Source organism: Sminthopsis crassicaudata, chromosome 1 (assembly GCF_048593235.1).
Source record: "Sminthopsis crassicaudata isolate SCR6 chromosome 1, ASM4859323v1, whole genome shotgun sequence".
Classification (NCBI taxonomy): Eukaryota; Metazoa; Chordata; class Mammalia; order Dasyuromorphia; family Dasyuridae; genus Sminthopsis; species Sminthopsis crassicaudata.
This window is the reverse complement of record NC_133617.1, coordinates 486,511,637-486,529,146: the sequence shown is the minus strand read 5'-3', so window position 1 is coordinate 486,529,146 and position 17,510 is coordinate 486,511,637. Positions and strand designations below refer to the sequence as shown.

Here is a 17,510-nt window from a genome sequence, read left to right as displayed (position 1 = left end):
CAAGTTTCCTTATATACTATACAAGTCTTAGAAATAAATGTCCAAAACTCACCATGCCATAGAACTGTAGAATTCCAGAAATATAAGGAATCTCAGAGATCATTTTATTCTAATCCCTTCTTTTTTGCAGAAAAGGAATCAGAAAGCCAGACATGTCCAGGGTCACATGGCCCGTTAGAAACAGATCCAGGACCTGAGCCGCATCTCCATTCTCCTTCCGAGGTCAGGAATTCTTTCTACAATTTCCTCTTCTCTGATACTAATCTCCCTACGCCACTTGCCCTGGCTGGTCCTGTGCCTGAAATGCTCTTCTTCCTCACCTCTGCCTTTTGGCTTCCTTGGATTTTTTTCAGGATTCAGCCCAAATTCTACCTTCTGAGGGAGGCATTCTGCAGTCCCCCTAGTTTCTAGTCCCTTCTCTTTGAGATCCCCTTTCTTTTGTTGTTGTTGAATCATTTTTCAATCACGTCTGACTTTTCATGATCCCATTTGGAGTTTTCTTGGCAAAGATACTGGAGTGATTTGTCATTTCCTTCTCCAGCTCATTTACATTTTTGGAAATGTGTTAAGTGACTTACCCAGGGTCATGCAGCTCGTACGCGGCTAAGGTTAGCATCTTCCTTACTCTAAGCTCCAGCACACCAGCCAGTAGGCCCCCAGCTGCTCCACCTTCCATTTACACTGTACATATCTTATATGGAGATAGTTATTCACACATCACCTCTTCAATGAGAATATGAACTCCATTGGATCAGGGACCATATTTTTGCCTTTTTCTTGTATCACCAGCATTTAAGGCAATGCCCAGTAAGCGAGTAATAAACGCTCATTGACTAATTGAATCTTGTAAATGGTAGTCATGGTAACAGTCATCACATTAATGCAGCCCTGCTGCCCACTGCATTGATTGATTTGCTTCTGGATGGGCTTGACCCATATTCTTCACCAAACAACTTACCCTCGGTAGTGTCCACTTCTGCCTGTTCCTCTCTTGGTTTCTGCTTGAATTTCATGTTCCCAAAATGCATGATTCCCCCAGTGAGTTTGTAAACCCCAATCTTCTCCTCTGAGCTGAAGCCTAGGACGTCAAAAGCAACCTAGGAATTAGCAAGAAAGAGACATTCAACAACAGGCTTGAGGAAAGACTGAATCCCCATCTCACACCACCAAAGGAGAGTATTTGCCTACATATACATGTATGCATGCATGTATATGTACAAATGCACAGATGCACTCAACACATAACTCTCCATACACACACATTCCATATGTGCTGAAATGCACACAAATGTACGCATGTATATACTCATGTGTGTATATCTATACATACATGTATATATGTGTGATGTTTAAAAGTATATCCCAATAGATCAACAATTTCCTCCAATTAAGAATGATATCATTTGCATGTTCTCAGGGAAATGTCTATCATCCTCAAACAATGACCCACAAATCAACCCTTTCAAACATTCACCAAAAAGTAATGTTTCCCATTGTATAGACCGTCAGACTCACTCAATATGTTTTATTTTGCTGACCTAATTTCTTCTCTCTTTCTTTTTTATCCTCTGTTACATGCATAGCTTTCAAGGGGATGGAGTAGGTTGTGGGGAGAGAGGATGTTCAGAAATGATGGGAGTAGAAAAACAAAAGATATATGCAAAATTAAATTTGAAAAGAAAGGTAATATTTCCTAGTTGAAATCACTAACTAGGGGAGAAGACAAGACCCCAAATCTCAAGCTCATTAAAAATAATTGTTCAGATCTACCTTAAATATCTTGACAAAAACAATGTTGGTCAGAATTTATTTCCACTTTTGAGCTTGGTGAAATATCTATTTATATTTTCTTGCCGACAATGCCCTGGGGCTTTTATAATTTAAACTTTGGGGAGGAAAAATTCCGATCAATATTTCCCTAAGTCTCAGGTTATTGAGCGGGTGTCTGTTTAAATAGATAGATGTTGTGAGGAAAATCAATTTCTTATGAGGGAACAATCTGTGCCCTGAGTTAACACCCTGCTCACTAGTTCATTAAGACTCTGTTTATAGTATGAACTAGACTGTATATAGCTTTGGAGTAACAAACACTTTTCCTCGGCTAGCACAATTTCACAGTAACCAGGATACCTGGCTATTTGCCTGGTTCCTGCAGTAGACCTAGACCTGGGGGAGAACACCCTGGCCAACCAGCAGCAACCATCCCTTCTTTCCCATCCCATAAAAGGACAGAATCTTCTTAGCCTAAAGCCCATACTTGTATTATGCCTGGTCCTCCCTCAAGGTAGCCACCATATAATCTTATAAGTTTCTCTTTTCCAAGCTAAATATCCTCAATTCATTCAACTGAATATTATTGTTGTTAAATTAAAATGTAATTAATAAATAATTATTGCTGTTATTATTACTCATGCATATATACTGTGAAAAAATTATAAATATAAAAATTAATTATTGCTGTTATTAAAAAAAGCAAGCATTTACATAGTGCTTTAATGTCTACAAAGCACTTTTATATATGTCAGTTCATTTATCATTTGATTCTCAAATGGTAGATGCTGTTATTATCCACATCAGAGTCAGCTAAGCAGTAGGTAGAGCACTCAGTCTGGAGTCAGGAAAACCTTCATCCAAATCTGGCCTCTGACATTTGCTAGCTTGTGATCCTGGGCAAGTCACTTAATTTCTGTCTGCCTCAGTTTTCTCAACTGTAAAATGGAAATGACAATAATAGCACTTATTTTCACAGGGTTGTTGTAATGATCCAATGAAATGATATTTGTAAAGTGCCTGGCAAATAATAGGCATTTATTTTCTGTCTTCTTTCTATTTTACAAACGAGGAAACTGAGACTAAAAGGCTTGCCTAAGGAAGTAAGGGCAGAGCCAGAATTTGAACCACACAGAATTTCTGCCTCCAAATGACGATCCTGTCCCATATGGCTCCCATCGTTACTTTGCCCCAATTGCTTCTCTTTCCCACTCACATCTGTGATCTGTAACTCTTCACCATCATCCATGTTATCAACCACTGTGACACCTTGGCTTATCCAATGGTATTCCTTGGGATTGGGCACCAGAAGCAAACTCTCTGCAAAGAGAAATCAAGAGAACTCCATGACTGATTGATGATAGTACCAATGGTAGCAAAAGCATGGACTTGTGGGTGAGAAGTCAAATACCACTGTGCCCTATTGTGCTGATCACCATTAGACTTTTCATGAACCTCTTGTGAAATTTCAGGAGACATTTCCTCTGACATTTGACAAAATACTATACTACAAATATACAACAATCCAATAAAGACTTGAGACAGCACAAAGAGCCAGAGGAAGAAGACTCTAGTAACTGGAGGATTGTCTCATCCCTACCTCTTTTATTTCCCTCCTACCTTCCCCATCTCTTTTGAGCAAGATCAAAGTGACCAAGACCTTTACTCCTCTTTTTAATTGTTTTCTCCTCTTTTTTCCTTTTCTAACCCACCAAAAAATCCCAAGAAACAAGAAGTCGAAGGGGTCAGTGATATGGTATGGGTGAGTAGAACAGTAGGTTCATTGGGTTAGAGCTGAAAATGATCTTAGAAATCATCTAGTCCAGCCCTATAATCTTGCAGATGAAGAAACTGAGAGCAAGATATGTTAAATGACAGGGGTTAGGTCATATGAGGGAGTAAATGATAGAAGTGGGATTTGAACTTAAGTCCTCTTACTTCGGGATTGACAGCACCATTTTGTCCCTTCTACTGTTCTTTCCCTCAGATCCTGAGCTCATTATTTCTGCTTGAAGAATGTGATTCTAAACTCAAAAAGATTATTCCACAGACTATAAAGGAATCCACAAGATGAACCAATGGTGAGGTAAGGTCAAGGTGGGGGCACCTTTCATATTGAAAGAAATTAATAAACTAGGGCATTTTCATTTCTTTTTTTTAAGGTCTTTTCCAGCTCTGGATCTATGATCTTTTTTATATATAACTTTTTATTGACAGAACATATGCATGGGTAATTTTTTTACAACATTATCCCTTGCATTCACTTCTGTTCTGACTTTTCCCTTCCCTCTCTCCACCCCCTCCCCTACCTAGATGGCAAGCAGTCTTATAACATATATTGTATGTATACTATATATAGTATACATACAATACATGTGTGCAGAACTGAACAGTTCTCTTGTTGCACAGGGAGAATTGGATTCAGAAGGTAAAAATAACCTGGGAAGAAAAACAAAAAGGGCATTTCCATTTCTGAGGAAAGGGGACACAGAGACAATTCTTTACCAAGAAGTTCAGGCTTCTTGTTAGAGAGGATCTGGTAGAAGATATGATAGCCTCTCTCAGCTGCTTGCTGGGAAATGACTCGAGATTTCTCTAAGAGATCTAAAAAAAAGAAAATAAGTAGAGATACAAATTTGTTTTTATTCATTATGAAAAGAGAAAGAGTGAGCACTTGGGGAAATGATACATGCACTTTTGGAAGTCGTAGAATGTCTTCTCCCTACTCTATCAGCCCATCCCAGGTATTTCTCTACCTGTTCTGGATTAAGAAAGTCTTCAATTCTTCACTCTTACTCCTGGTTTCACACTCCCTACAATGCAGGTATGGCATCAATATAGCTTCTCAGTGCTCTTCCATGCCATCTCCTACTCCTGCTTATTATGAAGCAGGCATTGAAGCCTTCCAGGGAAGAATAGCATTATCAACCAACCTTGAGGTAAGATCTGGAGGTAAGATGTTGTCTATTCTGATCATGTGCTTCCCCCCAGAGAGGTCTTTCTCTAAACCATTCATGCTGTACTTGGATTCCTTAATAACTCATTCTCATTCCCTTGTAATCTCCTTATCCCAGTGATTCTGAACCCCAGTTTCCAATGTACCAAATACCTTTCTTCGTTCCCATTGGTCTGTTCCCTTACTCTCATTCATCTCATCCCTTCTCCCCAATTCAGATTTGCCCAACCTTTCCACTGTTCCTTCTTGGAAAATTGCTTCATAATCAATAAACTTCCTCTTATCTTAAACTTGTTCTCTCACGCTTCTTTCCATCTTCTGTCCTCTACTGAGACTGGACTCTTTGATGACAGCTGGATCTGGATTAGGATGATATCCTTGTATATACATCATTCTAATTCGGATCCTGGTGGCCATTATCCTCTATTAACAATTAACCTCTAAGACATTCTGCTTCCTTCCTCCATGTATAGAGTGCTTGGCTTATCTCTTCCTTCTTACCCTAATTTCTGCTATCATGCTAAAGGACTTCAGCATACATACTGATGCTTCCTCAAATAACCTAACTTCCTAGTTTCTTAGGCTATTGTTCTCATGAGCTGCTCCTCTACTCTGCCTCAGCTACACACAGAAATGGTTAAAGTTTTGATCTTGCCATCTTCAAAAGTCTTCTACTTCCATGTTTATAGACTCCAACTTTTCTTTATCTGATCAAAATTTTTCATCATCCTACTTTTTCTATGTCTTGACTTTCATCTCTATCCTTTATCCTCACAATGATCTTTATTTCTTCCATCTCTCAAATCTTCCCCAGTCTGTGATCCCCAAGCTACCTATGCTTCCCTTTTCTGGCTGCCCTTGTCTGGATGCAACAATGTCCTTCCTAAAAGGCCATTTCAACAGACTTAAGATTCCAGAGAAAGCTGAACACTTGCAACAACTTACAGCTCTCAATGTCAGCCCCAGCCAGTTTGCCAGTGGTGCCAAAGTGGATTCGGATAAACTTTCCCTGAGAAAAGAAAAAGAAAAGAAGAAGGAGGAAGAGGAAAAGAAGAAGAAGAAAGAAGAGAAGAAGAAGAAGAAAAGAAAAAGAAGAAGAAGAAGAAGAAGAAAAGAAGAAAAGAAAAATAAGAAGAGAAAAAGAAAAAGAAGGGAAGAAGAAAAGAAAAAGAAGAGAAAAAGAAAAGAAAAAGAAGAGAAAAAGAAAAAGAAGGGAAGAAGAAAAGAAAAAGAAGAGAAAAAGAAAGAAGAAGAAGAAGAAGAAGAAGAAGAAGAAGAAGGAAGAAGAAGAAGAAGAAGAAGAAGAAGAAGAAGAAGAAGAAGAAGAAGAAGAAGAAGAAGAAGAAGAAGAAGAAGAAGAAGAAGAAGAAGAAGAAGAAGAAGAAGAAGAAGAAGAAGAAGAAGAAGAAGAAGAAGAAGAAGAAGAAGAAGAAGAAGAAGAAGAAGAAGAAGAAGAAGAAGAAGAAGAAGAAGAAGAAGAAGAAGAAGAAGAAGAAGAAGAAGAAGAAGAAGAAGAAGAAGAAGAAGAAGAAGAAGAAGAAGAAGAAGAAGAAGAAGAAGAAGAAGAAGAAGAAGAAGAAGAAGAAGAAGAAGAAGAAGAAGAAGAAGAAGAAAATGATGAAAGGGTCTGTGAGAAAAGGAAGGTCACTCTCAGGTTATCATAGAAACAGTGGATCAGGTTTAGTCTTACATGCATGCTAGCCACTCCTCCTGAAATTCCATATGAGTTGCACGTGGGTACCTTCAGGCCAGATCAGACTCTCAGTTGAACTGGAATGTTGAACTGCAGGTTTTTCATGCAAATTGGTGGGGGAGGGACAACTTTCCAGAATTAAGTCCATACCCAAATGCCCTCTGAATTACTCCAGAGGGCAATTAGTATAACCTTCACTTTTTTTGTTGCCATTTCAGAGATAAGGGAAAGGGAGTAGACAAGAGTCCATTTCTTTATAGACAACTTTTAAGGTTTGTAGAGTATTTTTGTCCTGAGAAGAACACATATTAACACATCCATTTTATGGACAAGGAAACTGAGGCTGGAAGAGTTAACTGAAATGACAAAAGTTAAACAGCTGGGAAGTAAGTGACTGAGTCAGAACTTGAAGTAATTTGAAGTCCTTGGACCCCAAAGACAGTACTTTTGTTGCCAGTACAGCTGCATCTCAAGGAAACAAAAATGGCTTGCCCTACTTAGAAATTTGTTTAGCCTCCTCTATGTAGGTCATCACCCCTTTCTACATGTCTTAAAGTCATAGAGACTTCAAGAGATCATATAATCTATCCTCCTGCCTTTAGACAAGACTACACGTAGTTGAACTTTAAAAGTGGATATCTAATTCTTTAAAATGTCTTTTTAAAAAGTACATTTCATAATTTTCCTTGATCATTTATATATATTAGTCTGCTCTGGGTCTGTGCCTTTATTGGGTTAGGGACTTCCAGGTATATAACTTCCTTCCAATAAAGCAGATAGCAATTCATCTGGAATTCACCATCTTAATGAGTTGCCTTAGGCATGAAAAGGTCATATGTTTTCACCATCCTCACATACCCAGTATGTTTCAGAGGCAAGAGGAATTGTTGTTCCTGGTAGTTTTGGCGTTACCAAAGGCCTCCAGCACAGGGTTAGCCTGGATGATTTGATCCTCCAAGGATCCCTAGCCCAGAAGAAACAGAAGATGGAACTGTCAGATGTCTGGTGCTCTGTCCATCAGAAACTAACTCCAACCACACTGTGGCCATACCAAGCGATGAATCTATCTGCCACACAAAGCACGGCTTACTATCTGTAATCCTTCCTTCATCTTTTAAATATTTCCTACTGATCAAAGTATACTCTAAAGAGATTCAAATTCATTTCTTTGTGTTCCTTTCATTCTAGTTAAACAAACTTCCCCCTTTTTTGGCTGTGTTTCCATAACAATCCTCCAAGGTACCTCCATGCTCGGATAGATTTCTTTGCATTCGTGGCTCCCATTAACTAGAGAAAGAAGGAGGCCTTGTTTTGGGAGACCTTCCACCATCAGGCAGTAGAGGAAGCCTGCTTAGACTTTCTATGGCTGCTTGTTTTTAAAACCCTCTCAGCAATTCAATTTCTCCTCCCTAAAGTGCAACTGGTTTCTGGACTTCCACAGTAGGTTAAAGACTGCCCATCCAGGAGGAAAATGTAGCCTCCTGGGTCACTTGAATACCTTCTGAGACGGATGAGCCCTCTTCTTCCTTGTACCCATTTGGAAAGCCATACCTTGCCATCTGAAGACTGTTTGCCAGTGCCTCCAATGTTGGCAAAGTACTGAATGACCTTCTTGGTATTTTCAGTCTTGCCAGCACCAGATTCTCCACTAGGGATTGAAAAGGGAAAAAAGAGGCTCATGAAGAACCAAGAGATAGAAAACATCATGCATAATAACAATAGCAACCAGGAATGGCGTCAAGAATGGCCATCCTTAGTAGTAAGTTCTTAGTAAAATGCAAGTTCCCTTAGGGCAAGGGACTGTTTTTTCTCTTTGTATTCCCAATACCCCCACAATGAGAGTGAGGACTGGCAAAAGGATGATCAGAATGTTCCTGGAGTAATCTTGTGAAGTTAGGAGAAAGTAGGCCCATTTACTTTCTTTTTTTTTATTTGCTTTCTCTTGTGCAGCAAGAGAATTGTATAAATATTTCTACATATTGGATTTAACATATATTTTAACACATTTAACATATATTGAATTGCTTGCCATCTAGGGGAGAGAATGGAGGGAAGGAGGAGAAAATCTGAAACACAAGGCTATGCAGGGTCAATGTTGTTAAACTGTCCTTGCATATATTTTGAAAATAAAAAGCTTTAGGAAAAAAAAGGAGAAAGTAGAATACTTCCATCCCGGGGTGGGCAGAGCCATGAAGAGCCCAATGTAAATTTTTATTATAAGTATTTACATCTTAGAAATCAATAAGCACTACAATTAATTTATGATTTTATTGATTCTCAAGGTTTAATAAAGTGATGGAGAAAACATTAATAATACAGATTAAACTTAAAAGTGTATCATGAGTAATTTTGGATCATTGCAAGGATCTTCCACCCCAATGAGATTGCACATCCATTTAGTATTTGGGTATTCCCAGCATCTAGCATGGTACTTTGCATGCCATGGCCTAGGCCTGCAATTTCATCAGTGGGAAGCAAATCCCTTCTCTGACACGTTTCAAGAATCATTCTGTAACCTTGCAGGCTATGAGAACTGCATGGAAACAGAAAGAATAACTGATCTGCCCATCGTCATGTGGCCTGAAGGTTTCAGAAGCAGGACCTGCACCCAGGAAGAATCAGCCTTCTATTATGTTATGTACATAACAGACACTTAATAAATGTTTTTCAGGTTGGATTAGATTGGATCCTTCTATCCACAGGCACTGCCAGCCCTCAGAAGATAGAGATAGGTGTTAGGAGACTAAGGAAGAATCATTCACTACACCCCCATCAGTAAAAGAGACATTGACTTGAGGTATTTACTACAATTAAACCTATTTGTAGCCTGCAAAGTTCCTTACAAAGCACAGGCAATTAATTATAATTACGCGAATGACTAATTATATGTAGAAGAGACCGACATAATTATATGTATATAGACCAAAGACAAGAAGGAATACTTACGTGATTAGCATAGACTGATTTTCACGATCTGTAGGAAGGGGAAAAGATACCAAGACACAATTAGCAAACATTTTTATTTCCCCAGTTTAGCTATTTAGGCTTTGACTACAACCAAACCCAAACAATCAGACATCTGAGTCACCATTCTGCTTTTGGATAATGAAGCTAGCCTTAGCTAGAGGCTCAGTCACTGAATATTTGTCTGTAGAACTGAAATGCCTCAGTCTCCTAGCTGGGAAGTCTGAGGTCTATGAGGCTGTCTGAGCCAGACTCCTACCTGAGGCTCGAATCTCCTCTGTAGGCCCTTCAGCCTTTGTTGCAAGAACTCCAGTGAATGGCCCACCAGGCAGGCATCCCACTTCAGGTAATTTTAACCATTATGGATAGAGTGCCAGGCCTGGAATTTACACCTAACTTTAGACGCTTTGCCAACTGTTTGATGCCTTAACCTCTGTCTCCCTCAGTTATCTCAACTGCTAAGTAGGGACATTAACACAACTTCCTAGCTTTGTTGTGAAGGTAAAATGAGATATTAGTGGTAAAGCACTTAGCACAGTGCCTGGCACATAGTAGGTGCTTAATAAACGCTTGTTTCCTTCCTTCTATTGAGATGAAATCTACCTGCCTCTAATTTTTACTTTGGTCTTTTTCTGTCCTCCAGAGCACAAAGAACAACCCTTTAAATCCTAGAAAACAGTTTTAAAGTGCCTCCTACATCTTCTTTTCTCCTGGCTAAACAATTTGTTTAACTACTCGTCATGTGATGTAGAAATCGCATTGGATGACTTCTGAGTTTCCATCTAAACCTATGGCCCTAAATCTCTGGGCCAACATTGTTCAGGTATACCCACCATCCTAGTCACCTGTTTCTCATTATTTGTCAATCTCCCTCCTAAAGTGATGCTCGTTCCACCCACCCTTTGCAAAAGTAGGGGGTCTATGTTTTTACAAGATTGCATAAAATGTGATTTTTTTAAAAAATGTTTTGCTTAGTTTTACTGAATTTTTTTAAATTCTTTTTTATTCTTTATCAAAGAGAAGGCTAGGGGGAAAGAGGATGATTGAGATAAAAAGGAAAACATTGGGAAATATGGATGATAGTCAAACAAAAGATATCAGTAAATGTTTATTCTTTAAAAAAGTGGTGCCCAGTACTGAGTACAGTGATCCCTAGGTGTCCCGTTCAACTCGGAGTACAGTAGAATTAATGAACTTTCTTTTTCTGGACACTTTATTTATGTTAGTATAGCCTATGGTTATATTAGCCTTTTGAACAATTACATGACACTGGGGTCTTATATTAAGCTGGTAGTCAACTAACACCTCTTGTTCTTTTTTCCCCAGAAATTGCTCTGAAAATATATTGCTCTCCACCTAGTACTTGTACAATTAGTTTCTTGAATCTATGGTTATAATATAAATTCAAGAGTAATAAGCTTGATTAAAAGGCCTAATATGATGCCTCATGATGACAAAGAGGTGAACCCGGATCCTGGGAGACTTTGTGAGCAGAGCCTGAGCTCTGGCATTTCCTATTAGTCTGGAAAGACTTTAAGCCTGGGATTAATGCCAGTTTGCTCCGCACGTATCTTTTTCATACATAGTTGTTTTTATGGCTTCTCCCCTTTTTAGAATGTGAATTCCGTGTAGGCAGGAACTATTTTTGCCTCTCTTTGCAGAAATGCCCAATATGGCCAGTGCTTAACAGAGTCCCTAGCACAGTCATTCAGTCAATCAACAAATGTTTTTGTCAGGCACTCTGCTAAGTGCTAAAAATGCAAATACATGCAAGAAAGAAAGTCCTTGCTTTCAAGGAGTTTATATTCTAATGAGAGGAGACAGTCCATGGAAGGAAGCTGAAAGGGGTATGTGAGGAGGGGACATAGAAAATAACCTGCACAGAGCAGAGGGGAGAAAGAAGTCCAGAAATTCAGTAACAGAGCGTGGAGAGGAATGAAAGAATGACTATGGATGGTCCAGGTACATCTTGAAATGGAGGTTCTGAGAGGAACTGACCCATCAGAAAGCACACAGTAAATGCTTAATAAAAACTTGTTGACAATCTAGCCAAATTCAGAGAAACTCCTCTTACCTTTGACCACCACAACTCACAAAAACTATTAAGTCCTACAAGTATTGAGACATTTGACTGTTAGGTGAAATTGATTTTTTTGTGTGTTTAGATGCATGCTATAAAAGTCTTAAAAGTTAATTATCCAAAGATTTTTATGAGCTATGATTCTCAACTGGTAATGCAGATTATAGGCCAGACCTATAGAATTTTATCAAATGAACCTCCCTCCAGATTGATTTTTATAATGTGGGGAGTTCCCAGTATGAAAACTCCCCATACCAAGGGAGATCAACTCCTTGTTTTTATGTCATCATTCCTTTCCAACGTGGTCATTTCTCTCCAGGTTACACTCTAGACTTCTTCACCTTGAAGCTGACTCCAGCCTGGGACTCCACCTTGAGAGTGCCCTCTCCCTCTAGAACCCCCGATAAAGGAGCTCACACAGACCAAGCACATCTCATTCTTCTTACACTTCAGACTTTCTCTACAATTCCCTCACTCCCACCCCCACTCCATTAATCACCCACTCCCTTTCCATTTTCAACTTCCTTTTATGCGTGAGAATAAGAGCTCCACGAGGACAGAGGCTGTCTTTTTATTTGTATTCCTGTTCCCAGCACTTATGCCTGGCATAAAATAAGCACTTAATAAATACTTGTTAACAACCTGACTTAGAGTTTCCACTCATTTTTTATATATTTATCCAAAGAGTTGCCTTAAGCACTAAAGTTATTTGACTTGGCCAAGATGACAGTCGTGCTTAAGGACAGAACTTAGGTCTTTCTGACAGACCAGGCCTCGGTCCACTTTGCACACTGTCTCTCAGTCCGTGACAAAGACATACCCTGCAGGCTCCCCCAGCAAACACTTACCCATGAGCATGTCATGGTAGGCATTGTCAGAGATGGAGAAGAGGTGAGGGGGCATCTCTGTACGCTTCTTGCCCTTGTACATGTTGGCCACACGGGCACCATAAATGGGAAGCCACCTGTAGGGGTTGACTGTCACACAGAAGAGACCAGAGTAGGTCTTAAAGACACAAGAGACACACACGGACAAAAGAAAGTCAGTCTGTCCTTCCAAGAACCTCCCGTAAATAACAAACGCAGTCTCCTGTGCCCGCTCTGCAGACCTCTCTGGGCCTCATTCTACTAATCACCCAAGAGTACATTCTGCCAGAATGAAGGAGAAAAGGGTTTTCTTCCTCAGGCCCAAATCAGTGCCCAGGGCTCTGTGCATCATGGCACCACCTTGCTGCCCAGGCTTAGGCAAATAGCTTAGTCTCTCAGATGATATTAGCTAAGTGCTTACTACTTAATATCATAGTTCTATATGTATTAGATGTGATTTTAAAATTAAAGTTTGTTATTAAAAATATAAGAAGCACAGTGGAATGGCAGGCTTTGCAAAGATGTAGGTGCTATCATGGAAAGTAAAGGCTTCAGGAAACTCATCTAAACATCTAGTAACTGTTCCATTTCTTGCCTTGAGGCTATACCTAATCTACTCTATACTAACCAAAATTTCTTTTAGAGACACATTTCAATGACCAACAACCTTAACTGTGAGGAATTGCATTCTCACATCTTGGGTTGCAAGATTGATCAGAAAATAAATCCTTACATCTTAAGTTTGTGGCAATGTGAGACAAGAAAGAAATAAACATTTATTAAGCACCTATGTGCCAAGTGTTTTACAAATATTATCTCATTTAATCCTCACAACAACCTTGAGAGGTAGGTGTTATTATTATCATTCCATTTTCCAGATGAGGAAACTGAGATAGATAGCAATTAGGTGTCTTGTCCAGTGTCATACAGCAAGTAAGAACGAGAGACCAAATTTGAACTCAGGTCTTCTTGATTCCAAGTCCAGGGTGCCACTCACTGCACCACATAATCTGTCCTAGCTGCCAGAATTTAAAGGCAGAAAATCCAGATTTAAATTCTAACTCTGTCGGTACCAAGCTGCAAGACCTTGGAAAAGTGGCTTAGCCCAGCCCTTTTTGTGGTGGCAAGGAATTGGAATTGAGTGGATGCCCATCAGTGGGGGAATGGCTGAATAAATTATGGTATATGAATGTTATAGAATACTATTGTTCTAAAAGAAATGAGGAGGAGGAGGATTTCAGAAAGACCTGGAAAGACTTACATGAACTGCTAAGTGAAGTGAGCAGAACCAAAAAAAATAATGTACAAAGTAACAGCAAGATTATGTGATGAACAACTGTGATGGACTTGGCTCTTTTCAACAATGAGGTAATTCAGGGCAATTCCAATAGACGTGATAGAGCCATCCACATCCAAAGAGAGAACTATTGTGAATGAATATGGATCAAAGCATAGGAAGTATTTTCTCCTTTTTATGGTGTTATTATTTGTTTACTTGTTTTTTTCCTTTTGGTCTGATTTTTCTTAGGCAGCATGATGAATATGGAAATAGGTTTAGAAAAAATTCATGTTTAACCTAGATCAGATTACTTGCTGTCTTGGGGAAGTGCGGAAGGAGGGAGAAAAATTTGGAAGGCAAGGTTTTGCAAAGGTGAATGCTGAAAACTATCTTTGCATGTATTTGGAAAAATAAAATACTATTTAAAAAAAAAAAGAGGAAGTTTTGAATCAAAAAAAGAAAGAAAGAAAGAAAAGAGTGATTTAATTTTTCTTGGCATAAGCTTCTTCATCTGAAAAATAATAGTTGGACTGGATGAGGCCTTTTAGCTTTAAATCTATGATTTTTTTGTGACCTTCAAAGAATAGAATGGTATCCATTTTAGTAAATATCTGTAATAATAGCTGCTATTTATATGGCACTTTACATGTATTTTCTCATTTGATCTTTATAGTACTCTCTAATAGAATTTCCACAGTTACCCATTTTATACATAATGAAATTGAGGTTCAGAGCATCTCAAGGGCTTGTTGTGTCTGAACCCAGGATTCAAACTCCAATCTCTCCTTTCTCAGAGGCCAACATTTACTTTACTTTGTCAGACTCCCTCTCCATGAAGGTATAAATAGGATGCTAGAAATTTGGGGGCAAGGAAAGATTCCTTTTGACACTGAGTAAGAAATGTTATAGGTGACAGGATGGGAGAAATGAGCCTTCTCTGTCACATGGCCTCAGGAAAGAAAGTGAAAAAAACCTTATATTTCAGTTTGGAGTGAACACGTATTTACTAATGTCAATAACAATGATACTGGGGCAGCTAGATGGTGCAAGGGATGTAGCATTGGACCTGAGTTCAAAACTGGCCTCAGACACTTAACACTTGCTAACTGTGTGACCCTGGGCAAGTCACTTAACCCCAATAGCCTTGACAATGATGATGATGATGATAACTTATATTTCTACAATGCTTTAAGTTTTGTGAAACACTTTTCTCAGAGCAATCCTGTGAAGTTGGCACAATAATTATTAGCCTGCTTTTCCAGATGAGGAACTTGAAGTTCTGACTTGTCTTTGGGCATACAGCTAGTATCTAAGGTGGGATTTGTATAAATCAGAATTCTATCCATACCTGGTCCTTCCACTGCAGAATAAGGAAGCTATATAAAATGATTTGCAATTTGCATGACTTAACAGAATACTAGTTTAGCCCAAACTGAAGCAACTTGAAGGTCATCTTCCATCTATGGAATAAGGGGCTAGGATGACTTCCATCGTCATAAAAGTCCCTATCTTGTATCAAATTTGTGAGCAACTCTGGATGACTTAGCTGCCTCCTACACTCTTCCACTTACATAGATCCTCATGTTGGTATAACGCTGGCGGAGGTTATCCAGGACACTGGCTTCATTCAGAAAGGTCATGTCGGCCATATCACTAGCCTGGTAGAACTTGGGTGGATTCATCTGCTGGACATCATCTTTCTTCATAGTAACTGTCTGCAGGATTTAAAAAAAAACCTATCAGCATGCTCATTATTCAGAGAAACATGACCACAACTGCTTGTATGACCTGGGAGACCCCTCTGACTGACCGCGCGACCCTCTTCCCACACTTCTCCTTGAGCCACATTCAGTCTGGCAGCTTGAAGGGAAGCAAAAATAGTGGCTGTTCTTTGGTAGACTTGGCTCCTGAGATGCTGTTGGACAAGAAGACATGGCTATTGGCTGCTTGCCTTGAGGGTGGGGATGAGTTGGGGAGGGCGGTTGCAGCACAGTACAGCAATCTGTTCCCATCCCATTTTTTCCTTTATAGAGACACCCCCAAGCTCCCCACCAAGGGTACAAAGAAAAAAAAAAGCTTTTTTAAGGCTTTTTTAAGAGTTAAAGCCAAAAACAAGTAGATAAGAGAAGGAGGAGGAGAATCTGGACAGGTTACCCTTGAGTAAAAGGTCTGACAACCACTGACAATCAATATTTCAGGACTTCTGGAGTTTGTCCAGACGTCATTATTTCTCCTACCAGGGGATCGGCATTGCATGGTTTAAAGATTTGGTGTCAGGGGATTGAGTTTGAGACCTGTCTCTATCCCTTAGGTGACCTTAGGTGAATTTGAGCCTCTATTTCCTCATCAGCAAAATAGAAATAATATTTACACTAATAGAGATTTAGATATCACAGTAACCTCAGAAGACATTGGATCTCTGAGGCCAGTAAGGCTCTATAACTTGTCCAAGACCACATGGGGATAAATGGTAGAACAGAGATTTGAATGCAGGTCCACGAGAAGACTACCCTTAGCTTAATAACTGTTAGGTCAAGACTACATTCAGACCTCTTCTTTTTAAATTCATGTGCTTCACTTGTGTGTTCCCTATGCTGAAAAGAAATCCAAGTCAGTACTTAATTTACTCATTTTGCCTTTAGTCACACTTGGACTTTGGGGATATCCCATTAAGCAATGTGGCTCTGGAATCCCCTGCCTTTCCAGAAAATGAATTATTCCTGAGAATAAAACTTGACTTTCATGTTCATTAACCATATTGAGCCCGGTGCTTTGTTCTCTACAATTTCTTCTATCTTTTCTGCACAGAAGGTAGGGAGGAAGGTGACTTCCGTGTGTCCCAAGGTTGACTTCCCTCATTAGACAACTTACCCAAGTAAATGGGCAGCCATTAGCAGCCCCTGCTGGGAGACAAGATTTGGGACAATGAACCAAACTTGACAGTGGGGGGAAAGTACCCTTCATAATAATGGGTCAGCCTTCTGGGATCTTCTTTTTCTCCCTCTCTACAATTTCACATAGAGTTCTTGTCAGCTCCCATGGATCAACTGTCATCTCTACTGATGCTTACCAAATGTATTTGTCCGTCCTGACTTCTCTCTCTCCCAAGCTCCAGCTACACATTAGGTTTCTCCAACTGGACATATCTTAAACATCTTGTATATCTACGACTAAATTCATTATCATTCCCTATCCCCAAACTCTTCCCTGTTTCTAACTTCCCTATTACTGTGGAAAGTACTTCCATCCTCCCATTTACAGGCTCACAATCTAAGGGCCATCCTGGATGCCTCACTTTCTCTTACCACTCCTCCTTCCCCCGCCCCCTTCCATCTATTGCTAAGCTCTGTTGATTTTTACCTTTGTAACATTTCTTTATACAGTATATTCCTTCTCTCCTCTGACACTTTTGTGTGACAGATAATGGTATCCTAATACAGGCTCATCTTCGCACACTTGGACTACTGCAGTAGCTTACTAGTGGGTCTACCTGACTCAAGTCTCTCCCAATTCCTGCCCATCCTCCACTTAGCTGTCAAAGAGATCCTCCTAAAAGAACATCTCTCTCTCTTCCTCTCTCTCTCTCTCTCTCTCTCTCTCTCTCTCTCTCTCTCTCTCTCTCTCTCTCTCTCTCTCTTTCTCTGTCTCTGTCTCTCTCTTTCTCTCTCTCTCTTTCTCTCTCTCTCTTTCTCTCTCTCTTTCTCTCTTCTCTTCCTCTCTCTTTCTCTCTCTCTCTCTTTCTCTCTCTTTCTCTCTCTCTCTCTCTCTCTCTCTTCCTCTCTCTCTCTCTCTCTTCTCTCTCTTCTCTTCTCCTCTCTCTCTCTCTCTCTCTCTCTCTCTCTCTCTCTCTTCCTCTCTCTCTCTCTCTTTCTCTCTCTCTCTTTGTCTCTCTCTCTCTTTCT

At 39.7% G+C, this 17,510-nt stretch overlaps 1 protein-coding gene across 1 annotated transcript in view; it reads right to left on the bottom strand.

The window, feature by feature from the left end:
* MYH16 (myosin heavy chain 16) overlaps positions 1 to 17,510 on the bottom strand; it is a 156,762-nt gene that overhangs the window by 61,707 nt on the left and 77,545 nt on the right. Inside the window, exons 3-11 of the mRNA XM_074281247.1 lie at positions 15,180 to 15,323; positions 12,312 to 12,468; positions 9,366 to 9,393; positions 7,971 to 8,067; positions 7,292 to 7,383; positions 5,672 to 5,736; positions 4,276 to 4,374; positions 2,987 to 3,090; positions 959 to 1,097 (exon numbers count right to left, since the gene is read on the bottom strand). Of these exons, the coding sequence (XP_074137348.1) occupies positions 959 to 1,097; positions 2,987 to 3,090; positions 4,276 to 4,374; positions 5,672 to 5,736; positions 7,292 to 7,383; positions 7,971 to 8,067; positions 9,366 to 9,393; positions 12,312 to 12,468; positions 15,180 to 15,323 (925 nt within the window). The remainder of the gene's footprint in view (positions 1 to 958; positions 1,098 to 2,986; positions 3,091 to 4,275; positions 4,375 to 5,671; positions 5,737 to 7,291; positions 7,384 to 7,970; positions 8,068 to 9,365; positions 9,394 to 12,311; positions 12,469 to 15,179; positions 15,324 to 17,510) is intronic.